Below are 18,094 nucleotides of genomic sequence, written 5' to 3'. Positions count from 1 at the left end.
AATTTGAGGTATTCCTGGAATTGATGAAGATGTTGGATTGATGCAGTTTTATTTGTGGGCCACTGGCGATAAAAAATTTACTTTGAGAAAATTGTGGTGTAATTTTAAATGTATGTCTGGTTTTATAAATAGGCCGATTCATCCTTTTCTTTTTATCTAGTTACCTAGACTGATGTCCTTATGGTACAAACTGGAAAATAAAGGAATCCTAGAGGAAGAATTGTTAGGTCATCTGTGGAGACAAGATATTGCAATAAATACCAGAAGCTTTGAGTTATTCCAGGAATTGATGAAGATGTTTGGACTGTTGTACGAGATGTAAAATGTAAGAAATATGCCGTTTCATTTGTAGTTTTCTGTAACACTTTATGTGGAAAACTGGCTATAAAAAAATTTACATTGAGATATTTGTGGTGTACTTTTAAACGTCTGTTTAAAAATAGGGACGATTCATCCTTTTCTTTTTATCTAGTTACCTAGACTGATGTCTTTATGGTACAAGCATGATAATGGAGGAATCCTAGAGGAATAATTGTTAGGTCATCTGTGAAGACAAGATATTGCAATAGATGCCAGAAGCTTTGAGTTATTCCTGGAACTGATGAAGATGTTCGGACTGTTGAACGAGATGCAAAATGTAAGATATATGCCATTTCATTTGTAGTTTTTCTGTAACTCTTTATGTGGGAAACTGGCTATAAACAAATTTACATTGAGATATTTGTGGTGTACTTTTAAACGTCTGTTTAAAAATAGGGCGATACATCCCTTTTTTTTTTTTTTTTATTTGGTTTCCTAGACTGATGTCCTAATGGGACAAGCATGATAATGGAAGAATCCTAGAAGAAAAATTTTTAGGTCATCTGTGAAGACAAGACATTGCAATAGATGCCAGAAGCTTTGAGTTATTCCTGGAACTTATGAAGATGTTCGGACTGTTGTACGAGATGCAAAAATAAGATATATGCCGTTTCATTTGTAGTTTTTCTGTAACTCTTTATGTAGGAAATACTGGCTATAAAAAAATTTACATTGAGATATTTGTGGTGTACTTTTAAACGTCTGTTTAAAAATAGGGCAATACATCCCTTTTTTTTTTTTTTTATTTGGTTTCCTAGACTGATGTCCTAATTTGACAAGCATGATAATGGAAGAATCCTAGAAGAAAAATTTTTAGGTCATCTGTGAAGACAAGACATTGCAATAGATGCCAGAAGCTTTGAGTTATTCCTGGAACTTATGAAGATGTTCGGACTGTTGTACGAGATGCAAAAATAAGATATATGCCGTTTCATTTGTAGTTTTTCTGTAACTCTTTATGTAGGAAATACTGGCTATAAAAAAATTTACATTGAGATATTTGTGGTGTACTTTTAAACGTCTGTTTAAAATAGGGCGATACATCCTTTTCTATCTGGTTACCTAGACTGATGTCCTTATGGTACAAGCATGATAATGGAGGAATCCTAGAGGAATAATTGTTAGGTCATCTGTGAAGACAAGATATTGCAATAGATGCCAGAAGCTTTGAGTTATTCCTAGAACTGATGAAGATGTTCGGATTGTTGCACAAGATGCAAAAAGTAAGATATACTTATGCGTTTCATTTGTAGTTTTCTGTAACTCTTTATGTGGGAAACAGGCTATAAACAAATTTACATTGAGATATTTGTGGTGTACTTTTAAACGTCTGTTTAAAAATAGGGTGATACATCCTTTTCTTTTTTTATCTATTTTATGCCTAGACCGATGTCCTTATGGTACAAGCTTGATAATGGTTGAATCTTAAAAGAAAAATTGTTAGGTCATCTGTGAAGACAAGATATTGCAAAAAGATGTCAGGAACTTTGAGGTATTCCTGGAAATGATGAAGAAGTTCGGATTGTTGTACGAGATGCAAAAAGTATGATACATGCTGTTTCATTAGTAGTTTTTTCTGTAACTTTTATGCGAGCCACTAGTTTGGTTTTGAAAATAGGGCGATTTATTCATTCATAAAGCCAGTCTTAACTTATCACTTGACCTACAGGTATTTTCATTAAACATTCCACACAACAATCAAACACTAAGCACCAAATGGTGTTAAAAGTTACTCCCAAACAAAAGTAGATTCTAGTTTACTAATCATTAAAAACAAAATGCTATACCCATAATTTCAGATTGAAGGTTTATTGTACATTAATGTGTATCAAATAAATTTCCTAAAGAGAAAAAATAACATTATTTTTAGTCAATTTACTGGCACCTCGGATGTCTCCGAGTGACTCAGTTGGATGGTTTTGTCTCTATAGAGGGACTAAAATTCTGTACAAATTTTGTTTGGTTCCAGGACAACTTGAAGATCAAGAGTGCTAAGAAGAGGTCAAATGAAGAAATACCCAAACAAAGGTAACTTAAATGAAAATGATAATTTTATCATTTTTTATTATCTCTAACAAAAGAACCTAATGATGTCACATTTTTCTAAGGTGATTTTTAACATTCACAGTATTAGGTCTCCCTCCAATTAAAAACCACTTTTGAGATGGGGGTTTTAGTGGTCTTTAGCAGTCTGTAATTTGAATCCCTCTTAAAGACCGGCACTACAATTTCTCTTTAAATACCTCTATTTCGAGGTAAATAAGGTTTAAAGGAAATGATTTAATAAATGTAAGATTATTTTATCCCATATGTTTTAGAATGGAATCCATAAATACTACTACTACTACTATTACTACTGTTGAACCTTTTATTTTTGTTTTAATTCATTGAAGCTGCACTTTCAGTAAACAATGACACTACATCACAGACATTTCAACAGGTCAACCAATACAAGCATTCATGCAGCTAAAATATTTATTATAATTTGTCAAATGCCAAACATGCTAAAAAGTTTTAACGGATATGGTGTATTGTATAATTGGCCAAGTACAAATAATAAAACATGACAAAAAAATATAATACCGCGCTTAGAGGTTTCATGACATTAGGCGCTCTATAAATCCAGGATATTATTATTATTATTATTATGATTATTATTATTATTATTATTATTATTTATTACAGTGAGTTTTGGATTCATAATTGAGGGATATCATGCTGCTGCCAAAAAAGTCTGAAATAAATTCTTTCAAGACATTCTTCAAAATATTTCAATTCCAAACCTGATAACATTTTGTTTTGACAAGTGTCACAGCGAACTACCATGTTCCTGTTTGTTAGACCATTGGATATCTTGGGCAACATTTTAACTACAATAATTGCTAATCAACAAATATTTTATTAAATATTAGTATGAAGTTCAGTACCTATGGAATGATTAAGTGTAAATATAATAAGTAGCAAATTTATAAATACTGCAATAAGAAAATTACAAGCCTAATTTAGACAACTGCTTTCCATCCAAATATTTTTACACATAAGAAGCATGTTTTTCAAAGCTAGCTCCACCAGAAAGAAACACAGAATCTTGTCCACCAGATTCTATTAATCTTACAAATCTCTTATTTTTCCAAAGACACAAAATTTCACTGGCTCACATATCAATAATATTGCTCGAAAACATTGAAATTGCTTTAGAAAGCACTGAAAATCAAAATGCTTTAGAAAAATTGAAATAGTTATAGAAGGCTGCTAGTATTAGATAGCATGTAGCTATACTGTAGAAAGCATTGAAATATAGCCACAATATTTGTCAAATCAATAGAAAGCATGTGAATAGTAATTTACCAGCATGAAGTAGTTATGGAAAGCATTGAAATAGCTATAGAAAGCTGCTACAGTAGTAATAGCATAAAATAGCTATAGAGAGCACTGAAAAAGCTATAGCCACAATATTGGTCAAATCAAAATAAAGCATGTTAATAGAACCTTACCAGCATGAAGTTGCTGCTAGCATGAAAGAGCTATGGAAAGCATTGTAATAGCTATTTATTCATTTCATCAAAGATAATAGAAGATGGACCAGTTCGCAATATAGTGGAACTTCTGGTCTAAATGAATTGAGGAGGATGGGTCCACAGAGGCCAACTTTACTTAATTCGCGTGGCGGCGTTATATATTTCCATAGTGAAGGTGGGCTCAGGGTTCCTTTGTTTCCTGTAGTGGCTCAACTCCGTCATATGATCAAATATTTACTCCGCTCGTGGGAGGGTGGACGTTACATCAATTTTAATGCTGATGCGCGAAGAACTCATTCTCCTGCTATAAAAATTCTTTGACTTCATTTGCATTCTAAGTAGAAAACGCAAGTCTAGTCACCATTTTATCTTGCAGTATAAATAACCAACCATCATGAATTTAATTCAGGCTTAAAAGACATCGGCTAAAAACTGAGGGATTTCCAAAATAATGAACCAAGAAATACGGCACAAAAAATTACACAAGTTAAAACCTGGCTCAACTCATTAACGATGATAAAGGGCATTAAGGGCGTCTGAACAGCTGAGCAGTTGGACAATGCCAAGAGAGAAACATCATGATTTTTTTTTCCGATGAAGTATTTATGTATTTTCCAGACAATAAAAAATAGTGCTTTATCTCTTGCCATGGGAAATGCACAGTAGTACTTTGCATTTTCCACAAATATTGTGTATTTCTTCAAGGAAAGTAAACAAAAATCTGCTCCATATTTTGCAGACAACATTACTATATATATATATATATATATATCTTCTGACGAGACTAAACATCAACGACCATGTATAATTTGTCGAGAATAAATAATTTTTCCTCAAATTAGGACTTTTTTAGGAGCATTAATTTTAGTTTTAGAGTGCTATTTCCAGCATCTAGAGATGCAGATATTTTATATTTTGCTGACCTCAGCCTCAACCAAGGTCGGGCTGAGGTGCGTTTAGACTCCCTGTCTAAGAACTTGGACTCTTTATTGGAGAATTGCAAATACGTTCCAACATATGGAAATTGCTTCCTTAAAGCTGTTTATGACTACTAAACAGAACAGTTGTTAGTGTTTATACAACATGAAATAAAAATCTTTATAAAAATATTTATAATTAAAATGTTAAATCATTTCTTTTAAAAAGTTAGAAATGAAATCCTGATGAATTTCTTCATTAAAAATATTTATGTACATACACTTGATGATTCTGACACTCTGTCACAAACATTAACAAAAAATGAATGGCTATCACGGACGGCTATTCATGGACGGTTATTCACGGACGGAGTTAATTGCAAAGCATCAGTTAGTTCCTGACATTTCAGTATTAATAAACTAAGTAGGTGTATTTTTTATTTTATGGCCAAGTCACATATTTGAATTTTGTCAAAAATATTTTGGAAACGTTTACAATGTGTATTATTGTAGCATGAAGGTGCAATGCATGTCGGAAGCATTTAAAAAAAAAAAAAAAAAAAAAGGAAATGTTAGTTTAGGATCTGTGTTACATTATTTGTTCCTATATTTGAGCACTATTTCAACCAATATTTGATTACAGTGTTATGATGCAGCAACAGTTTACAAAAAATATTTTTATATAACTTTAACAATTACAATATATTTACATCAATATTTACTGCCAAGACAAATAAATGATCTTGTATCTGGAATTTTTTTTGCCTTGTTTTTTCATTCATTTTTTTTTTTGTGTCAGTAACAAAGCATTAGTCATACAGAAAAGCGTTGTATTACGGCAATATACTGTATCCGCAATGGTTGATATAAAATGTATGTCGGTAATCATACCAGCTTTGTTATATCGCCTTACAATCTGTCTGCCTGACTAAACAAAAAACATTCCTCATTCAAGATGAATTACTTGTTTAACAATTTTATAAATGTTCTTTTCAGACATTGCATTGAATATAGTGAAGTTATAAATCTGTCTCCCACATCGCATCATAAAAAAAATGGACTGATTTATAAAGCTGGCTTATAAACCGATGGACCAGTTCTGGAAGACTTGTAGCATAGCTGAAAGATTAGAAGTAGTGTATGGTAGTCTTGTATTTTCAAAACAATGACATTTACCATGCTAATTCAATCGATGCCTATCATGTAAAATGAAATCCAGAATCCTGCTGTTGTTTTGTCATTCAAAGCGATACAGCCTTTACCAGACATTTAGAGATTGTGTCAGACTATATACAGTATGATTACAGTCTCCGCAAATGGATGGAATGTTGCCGGCCGATTCTATATCATGTCGACCATTAACGAGCAATTTCAGTCTTCCGAGTTATTGCTTGCTGTCATCAATTCTGACAGGAGATAGCACGTCTCTCTTTGTCCAATGCCAACGAAGTGCTCAAATTCTAAACTGTAATGACAGTTGAATTGATAAATTAAAGACATACCAAAACTATCTCTATTCTACTAAAAAGTACAGTATTGAGAATATACCACACTCGCACGAATAAGCGCCCAGGCGCTTAAATATATTTTTTGTACTTTTTGAGGGGCGCTTATGAAAACAGTGAAAATTGAGGAAACGCTATGGAAATAAATGAAAATTGAGTGATTCTTATTGGAAATTTGAAGGGGAACTTTTTGAATGAAAAAAGATTATATAAGGACATCTGGAAACCAAAGATTACAAATGGATCTTGTGCAGAAAAGATAATCGTCCTGAGAACATCGCTCATGACAAGAATGCTGCAAGATGAAATTAGTGGTGGTGGTGGTTTGGTAGTGTAAAAGCTTGTTGGCCATCTGCCGATTGAGACTAGCAGAATCATTGCGGGCTTTCCTGCAAACTCAGATGAAAACCTCCTAAAGGAGCAAATTGTTGGGAAAGAAAAAGAAAATTAGGAATGCACAAATCTAAGAAGAGGAAAATTAAAAAAAAACTGTCCTGGGAGATCTCTTTTGAAACTCACAAAATAAGACAAAAATGTGAATCCACTCCGCAGCTCAAATCATGCCAACCACAGTCCCAGAATTGATTGGATTATTGGCTTGCTAAGAAAATCACATGATTATTGTTTAAAAACATGAATAAACATCGAAGGGGCGCTTATTCAAACGGGGCAAATAATAAAATTTTCCCGATAGGAGGGGCGTTTATTCAAGAGGGGTGCTTATTCAAACAGGGCGCTTATTCGCATGAGTACGGTACTGTCTTTAAAAAAATCCTCAAAAAACACAAATCTAAACACTAAAGCAGGGAACTCACTGTGGCCGGCGCGATTCTATGGATGACGCACACGCAATGGATTGTTTTTAATGACGCTCCGTTCAGACAGCCACCGACAATCAGCAGACAGCTTCACCTTGTCTAACGTTCAAATGAAGCAGAGTTGGATTTGTCGGCTGAAGACCATACGATCATCGTATGACCATTGTACAATGCAGTGAGTGGATGGCTTAAGTTGCCGGTCTTGATAAAATGCCACCTAGCGCCCTATTCTAAAATTTTTTTCTTTTTACTAAAAGAAATACACAAGATTCTCATGACTGAGAAAGCCTGAGAATCGCAGTATTGATTTCCACCTAGTAACTAACACATTACCCCTGCTGACAGGAGTGGGGGAGGGGTGGCAAATGGCCTGGTCAAAACTCTATGTAGCATCCTAAAAATCTGTAACCAAGTTATTATTTAGATAAGAAATTTAAATGGCTAAAACTCAAGACCACAATAAGTAAGAAAATACTCCACAACTAGGCTAGTGAGGTCCTAGATTGCTACTCCGCCCTACACTTCCCCTAGTAAAAATACTGGATTCCCTATGCACATGCTATACATACAGAATCACTATATTGCAGAATCTTTTCATAAGGAATGAGATTCATTATATTCAACACTAAGTTACATTTTTTTCATATACTAAATCGTTTCCATCTTGGTTCTACCTGGTATCCTGAATTGACCAAATTAATTTGTCAGAATTGTTCATTTGACTTTGATTGCTTTTACCTTGCGCTGGAATGCATATTCTCATCTGGTTTCAGATCTCCACATGTTTTTTTCCACTTTTCGTAAACTTCAACTCCTCCTAAATTTTCAATGCACTGCCTGAGATAGTAAAGTAATAAATAATGAGCTGTATCGTAAATGCTTAAATGATCGCCGCGACGTTATAACATTTTCGGGAGGCTCCAGTGTGGCGCTTATTAGAGAGCGGCACTTATTAATAAATACTGGTGTGGCGCTTTTCATGCCCGTTCCCATGTTACCTATCTCACATATTCCCGTAGTTCGGTAGGCCCATCACAGATCCTAGGTCAACGGAATTATACGTTTATAAAGAAATGCTTGAGTCTTCATTGTGTTATTTATTCATTTTAACACCGTAAACATTGTATTAAACTCTGTTTCTCAAAGTGTGTCATTACAGACAAGGTACTGTAGTATATTCTTGATTAAGCGCAGAGAGCGGTGCTTATTCTAGATAGACGCTTATTAAAGTATTTACGGTATATGCAAATAACTTAAGTTAAATAAACAGAACAGGAAGCAAGCAAACAATAGAAACCTTACTCTTTAATAAAATTTCGGCAACTGGAGACAGGCCTCTCCTGACAACATTCATCATCTTCATCGTCGTCTTCATTATGGAAAGATTGTTGGCTTGCTTTTATTCCTACTGCTGTTTTAGCATGGCACAGTACATCATCCAGATCCTTAAAAAAAAAAGAGGCATAAAAGAATTACTTAACTTTCTCATCACATTAATAATAATACAGTAGTAGTGGATATTATATACAGTTTCATACTAACAGCCCTATTAACTTCACACTAACCCATTTCACACTGATGCTATTTTGCAAATATTAACAACTTGTAACAAGTTGTAACCAGGTTTGGATGAGTGTGAAAGCAAAATCCTTGTAAACTTTCTGAGATTTCACAGGGGTCCCCTGAGTTATCTCGGAACAAAAACAGACCATCGCGAGGCCTGTTTTTTTCCCGAAAGTTGTTGTTGCACATGCGTCATGTCCATATTTTGACCTTTTTGCGGGCTGTGTTTTTTTTTTGTTTAGTTCGAACGAATGGCGGCAGCGATGGAAAACGTATCAACATTGCTACCATTTGTTAATAGGCCTAGACCTAAAATCAAAAGAAATCTCACTAAATTTCACATGTCTGATGTAGAAACAATCACAAGGCTTCGTAAAATACGCTGACAGCGAATCATTATGATGCTTGTCGCACTGATTGCCTCTAACAACAATGGTGAGCTACCGGCCGGCGGCCCGACTGTGCCTAGCTAGCCTAGGGCTATCTTTCTCGCCAGCTCGACTACAGCAAGCGAGCTACAACTAGCCTAGGCCTACTAGTACTACCCTAGGCCTCTAGGCCTAGTCATAATATTCTTCCGAGTTTTCCCGAGAGTTCTCATGGTTTGAAAGTGCATGTGTGAAATGAACCAAAAATCTCGGAATATCAAACTTGTTACAACTTGTTAATAGTTGTTAAAAATTGTAATATTTTCTGCTACAGTAGTGTGAAATGGGTATTAGATTCTTTCCATACATATTTTGTGTTTTGTCCTTGGACATTGTCTTCATTTTCTTAATAAATCTACAGACAACAAATACTATCAGATATTACCTTAAAATACTTCATAAAAAAACATAATCTGATTAAATAATTATAAGATAATGAATATTATTGAATTATTTAAATTAAAATATTAAATAAAGGCAAGGAATACCATTAAATAACATAATTTTGTGTAAAACAAGACTAACTTAGTTTTAATACCTACTTGAGATAACACAGACTTTAACAATAAGGATGTTCATATTATGCCCCTTCACACATTTACGATTTTTGCTACGATAGAGCATGATTTTTAAAAGTTCTAAAATCGTGCTCTACCGTAGTTATTCGTACCCAAAAAGTCCAAGTTCAATAAAATTTTATTCTTTTGTCAATACGCTTAAGGTATATTACGACAGTAATGCGATAGTGCGACGGCATTGTTATGAAATAACGATAGAGTTACGACGTTAAGTTGATTTAACTAATATTCACATGACGACAAAGGCACAATTTATGAATATTGGAATGTTGTTGTTGTCATAATTGTTGATATTTCACCATGTTAAAAAATCTGAAATATATGCCAGCTGCTGCTCTACGTGCTGTGGCCATTATAAATATGAGTCTGAATGAAGATGCCGTCAGGACAATGACAACACAGCACTCACACAATGCTGCTGCGGTAGACCAAGATGTTTTTCACAGCTACGATTGAGCATTAAGATGCAGTACGATACGCTATGGTGAATTACGATTAACTACAAAATTTACGAGGTAACGAAAGTTTAAAAAAATCATGCTAAATCGTAGCACAAATCGACAGTGTGTGAAAGGGCCATTAGTCTGTAAATTGATACAATGTAAACTAAGGGGAGGTGCCAAGGGAATGAAGTGGAATAATATTGAACGAGCGGTTTGGAGCAGCGATTGCAGTACTGCCCTTGCTGTGCATTACTTAGCTTGTGTCCTGGGCAAAGGAATCTTACCTCCCCAGGCAGCTAAGTATGTGTCCCATATGTGCTCCACACTCCCCACACCTCCCCCCACCCCACCACTAAAAATAAAGGATAGCCTGTTCAATTGAAATTCATACAATAAGGATATATATAAAAACATACCACATCAGAGTCTTCTTCAAAGTCATCAGCATATTCTACAACTTCATCATCATCATCAGGAGTTTTCGAATTGCCATGGTGATTATTATTACAATTTCTGACATCAGAAGAGGATTCTATTGATTCATCAAATACTTTGAAGATTCAAGGATGAAAAAAAAAGATGTGTAAATATATTGTGGCAATAAGCGTAAAGATGTTAATAATATATATAATATAATTAAAATAGTATTAAACATAATACATCCTATTTTTAATTAGGGCATCAAAGTTGACCCTTCATAGGTACGTAGGTGTGGAACTATTTTACTGTATATTCAAATACATGTACAGGTCCTTAAAAATAAGAAAAAATAACTGTAAAGATGACACTACAAGAAGACTGGATTCTAAAAAGTCATTTCAAGATGGATGGATCAGATTAAACTACAAAGATAAAATTCAAGTTCATTTAGATAGTTGGTTTCTTTTTTTTTTTTCTTTTTTTGGTTTTAGGCGAGACTTTTTTTATACCTTGTTTAACAAACCCGCCAACTGCAAATATTGATGATTTTGAATAAAAATAAAATTTATTTTTGGCCAATTAGCGCACCCGCTGCCACGAAAAATTGGAAATTTTAAAAAGAAATTTAATTTTATTTTATTACGCCCTCCACTGCCTTGAAATCTCCAAAAATAAGATATGTATATTTCTTCTAAATTATATAAATTTGAAGCATTTAACCATCCTATTTTACATTCACTAATAAAATTTCATTTTTATTTTCTCCTCAGTCTGGACGATTTTGGCAAAACTATTTGCTAAATAAGAAAACAAAATTTTATTTTTATTTTATTTTTATTTTTATTCTGCCCTCCTCCGATAATCTTTAAAAAAATAAGTACGCAAAACATGGAATAAAAAAAGTCTCGAATTAGGTTAATAAATGTGATATAATTTTAGTGAAATTATTTGTATATACTCTGTAGTCTTCAGTTTTTCTCTCAAGTGTATGGAAATTCGCACAATACACTACAGAACTAAAATATTATTATATATCTAGCTTACTTTCTTCTATTTCATTATCCTCATCATCATCTTCCTCACTGCTACTAAAGTCATCTGAATATTCCCCTGATTCTCTTGGCTCAACTGGTGTTTTTGGAATCTCAGTTGTATTCTGGTCAACATTTCTACAACAAATAGTTAAACAGTAATGAGTTCTCTATTTCTGGGCTTAATTTTGCCGAGCAAGATTTGTGTACTTCAAGCAAGGCACATTACATTTGCTTCTCCGCACCTGGAAGAATGAATAAGACCCTGGTGGAGTTGCCTGCCCCTGAACCAATATGGCAGCAACACTTGTGTATGTACACCCAATGACCAGGGATAAGAGAAAAGCTTTGTAACAAAAAGAACAGGTGCTATAAAAATGCTCAGTAACGTAACAGAACATAATAACATACTGATACATACAGTATATGTGGCAAAGACAAGCCAAACCAGTCACTCATCACAAATCATGTTTCAGTGAAAATGGCCAAAACATGCTGGAATGTCAATTTTTTTTTAATCTATTTTATTACACTAAACTAACCTTTATATATTGTACAAAAACACTTTTTAAGGATTTGATGATAGATTCTGCATGATTTCTCATATATTGTTCTTTAAACAGCTGTATGTTTAAAATGCTTGTAACTGCATAAGGAAATATCAGATTTAAATGATTTTTTTACCATTTTATAGCTATTTTACTCTGACCCTACATTAATAACTCAAAATTGATTTTTGCGATGAGTGACTGGTTTGGCTTGGTTTTACCACATATGATAAATGTTGAAATGTTTAGCAAAATAATATTGTACAGTGCAGCACATGCTAAAGAGTGGATTTTATATATCTGAAAGAGGTACTTTTTCAATCATATAAGTTTAGTTAAATACAGTACTACCTTACTTGAATATATTAATTAAATTCAATGTACATTTCATGAATTCTGTTATGGTTCAATCATCAATGCAAATGGATGAAAAACAAAATTCTGTACCTTTTTGTATCTTCTTGTTTTGCACGTTGTATTTGATTACGAACCTGTTCAGTACCGTCAATAAACGCCGCCAAATGTTGTTGCATAAATGGAGAAGACAGCAATGTGTTGGCACTGAAAAATTTAGCAATATAAGTGCAAGACATATAAGTCAGCTGTTACATTGTTCTGAAAAAAACTGAACACCAATACTCTTCACTTTAAGACTAATCAGTGATTTTTTTTTCAGGCAGTTAGGTGGTTAATTAGAAATCTTTCTTTTTTCTGGACACCCAATCAATGTGGGGACAGTATTCTTCCTTGGGGTCCAGACAACAACTACTTAAATTTCATACAAAACAAAATTAATAATAAAAATTATATGAAGAATAATGTACAAGATGCCAGTTTAAATTAGATCTTTGAAAGATTTTAAAGTAAGTGAACATAGGATTAAAAACTCTGATCAATTTAGATAAACAATTTTTGTTTTTCCCAAGCATATTTCAAAAAATATTGTAGCCTTTCATGACAAAATAATTGTCATCTATTTCTCTGCATAATGGCACAAGTGGATTAAAGAACACTCCAATGTGTTTAGATAACAACAAGTGTGTGTGCAATTATTTTTTATTGATGTTTTGGTGTCCCATGAAGCAGAATGTGATTTATCAAAGGTAGAATTATAATGATAAATACAATTACCTTGGTCGTTTATCAGGGTCTTTGATTAGTATGGAGTTGACGAGTGTTACCAGTTGTTCTGAATATTCTTCTGGTATTTCCTAGGAAAAACATAAAAAAATAGTGAATAGTGGAGTTTTAAGCAATTCAGATTTTAAAAAAAACAATGATATTAATAACAAAGAAAATATAACAATATAATATTTTAACAGCAGCACCAACAATAAAGAAAATAAATATAATTATATTTTTTCCAGTAATATATTAAAAAATGTAATTTTATTTTATTTTTGTTTTTTTACATGTTTTCTTTAAAAAAAAAAACAGAAAAGATTACTTCAGATGTGAGGGCTATGGCACCAAACAACTCAGATGCAACCGGTTACGCCAAGAATCACCAACTGAGTCTGAAGACTTACTTTCAATGGGGTTGTTCTAATAATGAATTGGGCACACACCAGGAGATAATCTTATTTTTCATGTGTGTACTTTGTTCTATAACATGCATTTGGTCATATTACTCACACGACCTATGACCTAAATGTCTTATTTGAAAGATGGTGCATTATTGAATCATGCATTTCAACCCTCCAGCTGGGTCACAAAGAAAAAAGATAGAACTGAACTAGAGACATAACACCTCCATGGTTCAGCGCACACACAGAGGCTGACTTTGCGAAGTTGCTCTCTGAAGAACAATAACAGAAAACACAACCAAAAACATGAGAAAAAAAACTTACGGAATGCTCACACTTTACAATCTTATAGAACAAACTGATGAGGTTGCTGGCGTCGAAGGCAGGTTGAAATGCACACATCTCATATAGCAAACAACCAAGGGCCTTAAACAAAATGCAATTTCTAATTTTTTACATTTAAAATACATTCATTAGAAAAATATAATTAAAATATAATATAAATCAATTATTACTATCACTGTCATTGTCACTACCATTACTATATTATGGTACTAATATAATAATTATAATTTATATTTATTTCATTATAATTATTATTAGTATTAGATTGTTATCATCACTATTGTAACTGTTATCATCATTATCATCGTCATCATCATTATCGCCACCATTAGGGAGATTTCGCAAGCTCACAAAAATGATAACGAATATGAATACAGTACGTTGTTATCATTATTTCTTTCATGCCTAAAACATTAAAAACGAGCTGGAATATGACCTTTGATTCATGCAAAAGCCATAAATCGCCTAAATTCTGACAGATAAGCTGCTGTAGGAGAAGGGTTGGCAAAAAATTTGATGACGTAACCATATTCGTCATCGTTTTCGTACAGTAAGCTTACGAAAACTCCATTAATAACCATCACCACCACCATCATCCTCGTATTAGCGTCATCACCTCAACAACCATTACTACCTAATATAAGTAGTAAACAAACTTACCCAAACATCAGATTTACTGTTGTATGGAATATCCTGACACAGTTCAGGACTAAGGTAGCAAGGCGTTCCAACACATGTGCTAGCTTTGTCTAAGGTTTGGTCTAAAGATTTTGCAATTCCAAAATCACCTAAATGAGCAAGGGGAAAAAAGGAATTATAAATGACTTCTTGGGTAGCTCAGCAAAGTGGAGTTGAATAGCTTTGTGGCCTTCTAAACCCAGGGGTCCTGGGTTAAATTCCTGTGACCGCAGCACTTTTTCTCACAGCTAAAACAACTCCATTCCCCAAGCCCCTTAAGAAGACTTCATTTACAAAGCATCGCCAAACCTGTAATAGGCAAGTTACTTACTGTTCAATTTGGATGTAAATGAAATTTTGCCACTAAACAAGCCAAGCAGACTCTAAAACTTCTATTTTGAGGGTCTTAGGTTGCAGTTTTCCTTACCTAATTTTACTAATCCCATTTTAGTAACAAACACATTTTGTGTCTTCAGGTCTCTGAAATAAAAAATGAATTGCATGTTTATGCTGCAAATATAATGTTTATTAAACTTAATCATTAACAAGCATATTTTAGCAATGAAAATATTAAAATTATAAATATTATATTAAAACAAAATTTAATAATTTACCTGTGAAGAATTTTCTGAGAGTGTATATACTGCACTGCTAACACTACTTGCACAAAGTAATGCATTATTTTATCTTCTGCTAAACTGTTTTGTTTCTCTTTAGTCTGTTGGCATACATCTTCCAATGTCCCACCATCACAATAATCCTGTAAAGAACAAAGGTAGGCAACACTTCTTAAACACTGTCCACACATTAAATCATTGACAAAAAATAGTTGTTTGCATATATGAGGCATGTCGGGGCGAAATGATTAAGTTGTCGCACAGGCCAATATTGAGTAAATTAGCTATAAATATGGGAGCTCAAAAAATTGCCCAAAAATCCAAATTTGTTTTTCACTATAAATCAACAGTTTAATATCTTATTAATCATGTCCCAAAGTATTACTTACAGTAGTTCTAGGAATGGTCAACAAATCGTTTATTTTAGGTTATTTTGATAGTTAATTCTATCAAACAATGTATGCACAAATAACTTTAGAAGCCAATTACTCAAAACCATGTTTATCTTGACTCTAAGAGTGCTGTGCTTTCACTTTCCAATACCTTGGACTGTCTTGAAATGACCAATTGCAATGAGTGACCCCTCATTTTAAAGATTACATACTCAGGTATCTGAAAATACCAATAACTTGAATTTCAATTTTTGCTCCAACTTAGACATTATGCCACAACATGCCCCATATATACAGTAGTCATGATGTGGTCTGCCATCAGTAGCCCTTGCAAAGCTACAAAAAATATGGAGTGGCAAAAATTATCACAACAAGAGTACGGCTGATACATACTTTAGTGTTAACTGTTCTTATTTACGATGCAGAAACTTGTACTTTAAAAGAAGAGGATAAAAAGGCAACTTGAAGCATTTGAGATGCGCTGTTATCATTTCATTTCATTTATTTCTTTCTCTATCGACCCTTTTCGGAATATGAGAGCAACAGCACAAAGCAATTTATACTAACAGAAGTGAGATGAAGTACAATTAAATTAGAACATTAACATTATTTCTTTAACAAAATGAGCAAGCATGACTAATTGTTTAACATTACAAGTTTGAAATAACTGCTGAAATTTTATAACATTTGGGCGAATATAAAAGTATTGTTTTATGTATTTTTTCCTAGCAGAAATTAGAGCAGGACATTATAATAGTTGGTATAACTAAATATGATATTTCCAGTACAAATTCCATATTTAGGTGGAAACTGAAAGCAAGGCTTTATATCTACTGTATTATAATACTGTCAATTGTGATTTATTTTTATTTTTAAATACTTAAAATTGTATAAAAATACAACTAATATGAAATTAATAACATTTTATAAATTATAAATGTCTTCTTTTCAAATAATGAATTAACTTGTAATGTTTACAGTATATACCATATGCTTATACTATGTATAAAACAATAAAATAATAATGTAAAGTAATACTATACTATTATAAAGTAGGAGAAATGAATATTTTTGCAAACTTAAGTGATATGTGGATCTTTAACTACTTGAGCATGATGGTGCAAGTTTTTTTAGGGGGATGTGTGTTTCTTGTGCAACCCTGGACACTGGGCCAGTCCTGGAGAACTTTAAGCTAACTAACATTCTGTTTAAGATTTAACAAAGTGATAATAAAAGACATAATGAACTTACCTATTTTGTGCTTTACTTTTAACAAGGAAAACAGCGCCACCAGTTCCCCGCCCAAGGGTTGTTACAATTTCAAACTCTTCCATTCACATTTAGAGAAGAATTTTTCTATAAACTACAAAGAAATGCATTTTTATTGTAAATTCATTAGCATTGATTGGCATTGCATTGTCCATACCAACACGTGATCTAGGCCTAGCCAACGCCTAGATGATGTTCATTAGGCAAAGCCAAAAGGTGTTTACTAGGCTCCATGTCCAACATCTAAGCTCCCTAAACTAGGCTTAGGCCAGTCTAGTCTGGTACGCCAGTGAGTTAGGCAGGTTCTACAATAGGCTAGGCCTAGGTTGGTTGGTTCCAACTTTTCGGACTTAACTTAGACCTTGCCCTTGCCTTGGCCTTACTTACGTACGCCATTAATCGACAGACGATAAAAACACCACTACTACTACAACTACTACTAGCCTAGTATTACTATATCGTACCTAGGCCTAATAGAATTTCATATCGGCGCTATTATACGGTTTCATTATCTACTCTGTCCAAACTATGCTAAAATAATTACTTACCTGAACAAATTTTATTGGATTCTGTATGAATCATCGTGGTACCATGGCATCATGGCATAGCTGTACCATTGTTTTTTGACTACGACGACGAGGGCGCGACCGTTGAGTCGCGAGGCTAGTCGAGGCTAATCGACCGTAGTGAAATCAATTTATTAATATTAATTATTAGGATATTTCCATCAGGATCGGTGGCACAAAGGTGGTGCATCCAAATTTACAGTTTTTACAAAAATATAACAAACTGAAAATTAGGCATACTAAAACATAATTTTGAAATAAAATGTTCAACTATTAGATGCAAGCAACACAAAGAAACTTACAATCAAACATTGGACAAAGGTCAAGGCTGCAGATGTAACAAAAGAAACAAAGACAAAAGATCGAATGAAAACAAGGGCATGAAACGGATTTTATGAAGAGGAATTTAATCAGTATTCACCATTTTTAAGGGACACAATGAACCGTCTCGAAGAAAATTCAACCAAGATGATAAAAACTAAAATCAAACATTAAAAAATAAATAATAATAAATGATGATGGAATACTTATTTATAGTCTATCCATGGAGTTATAATTATTAATTTTATAAC

General features: G+C 33.3%; 1 protein-coding gene across 2 annotated transcripts; it reads right to left on the bottom strand.

The window, feature by feature from the left end:
• Window positions 1-293: 293 nt before the first annotated feature.
• On the bottom strand, window positions 294-17,830 carry LOC117113428 (serine/threonine-protein kinase Nek6-like). 2 transcript variants are annotated; one of them, XM_033256754.1, is made up of 13 exons: window positions 17,505-17,830; window positions 16,939-17,050; window positions 15,293-15,438; window positions 15,106-15,158; window positions 14,661-14,788; window positions 13,980-14,081; window positions 13,261-13,340; window positions 12,577-12,690; window positions 11,595-11,719; window positions 10,547-10,680; window positions 8,421-8,563; window positions 7,857-7,955; window positions 294-6,260 (listed from the first exon to the last, which is right to left on the bottom strand). In XM_033256754.1, exons 3-13 carry the CDS (start codon window positions 15,355-15,357, stop codon window positions 6,167-6,169), a joined length of 1,137 nt encoding a protein of 378 aa, XP_033112645.1. In that variant the 5' UTR covers window positions 15,358-15,438; window positions 16,939-17,050; window positions 17,505-17,830; the 3' UTR covers window positions 294-6,166. The 2 variants fall into 2 exon arrangements, with proteins under 2 accessions (XP_033112645.1, XP_033112644.1); XM_033256753.1 differs by lacking the exons at window positions 16,939-17,050; window positions 17,505-17,830 and having other exon boundaries at window positions 15,293-15,502.
• Window positions 17,831-18,094: the final 264 nt, after the last annotated feature.

The sequence above is a fragment of the Anneissia japonica genome, unplaced genomic scaffold, assembly GCF_011630105.1.
Source record: "Anneissia japonica isolate Jap-2015-1 unplaced genomic scaffold, ASM1163010v1 scaffold493_len2256704_cov171, whole genome shotgun sequence".
NCBI classification, from domain to species: domain Eukaryota; kingdom Metazoa; phylum Echinodermata; class Crinoidea; order Comatulida; family Comatulidae; genus Anneissia; species Anneissia japonica.
This window is presented reverse-complemented; position numbering and strand designations above follow the sequence as displayed.

Coding starts and splice junctions, on each gene's coding strand:
- LOC117113428 (XM_033256753.1), bottom strand. CDS start 15,486: ATGTGTGGACAGTGTTTAAGAAGTGTTGCCTACCTTTGTTCTTTACAG. Junction 15,159..15,292: donor TCTCAGAAAATTCTTCACAG/GTAAATTATTAA, acceptor TTTTTATTTCAG/AGACCTGAAGACACAAAATG. Junction 13,341..13,979: donor TTGTAAAGTGTGAGCATTCC/GTAAGTTTTTTT, acceptor TGTTTTTCCTAG/GAAATACCAGAAGAATATTC.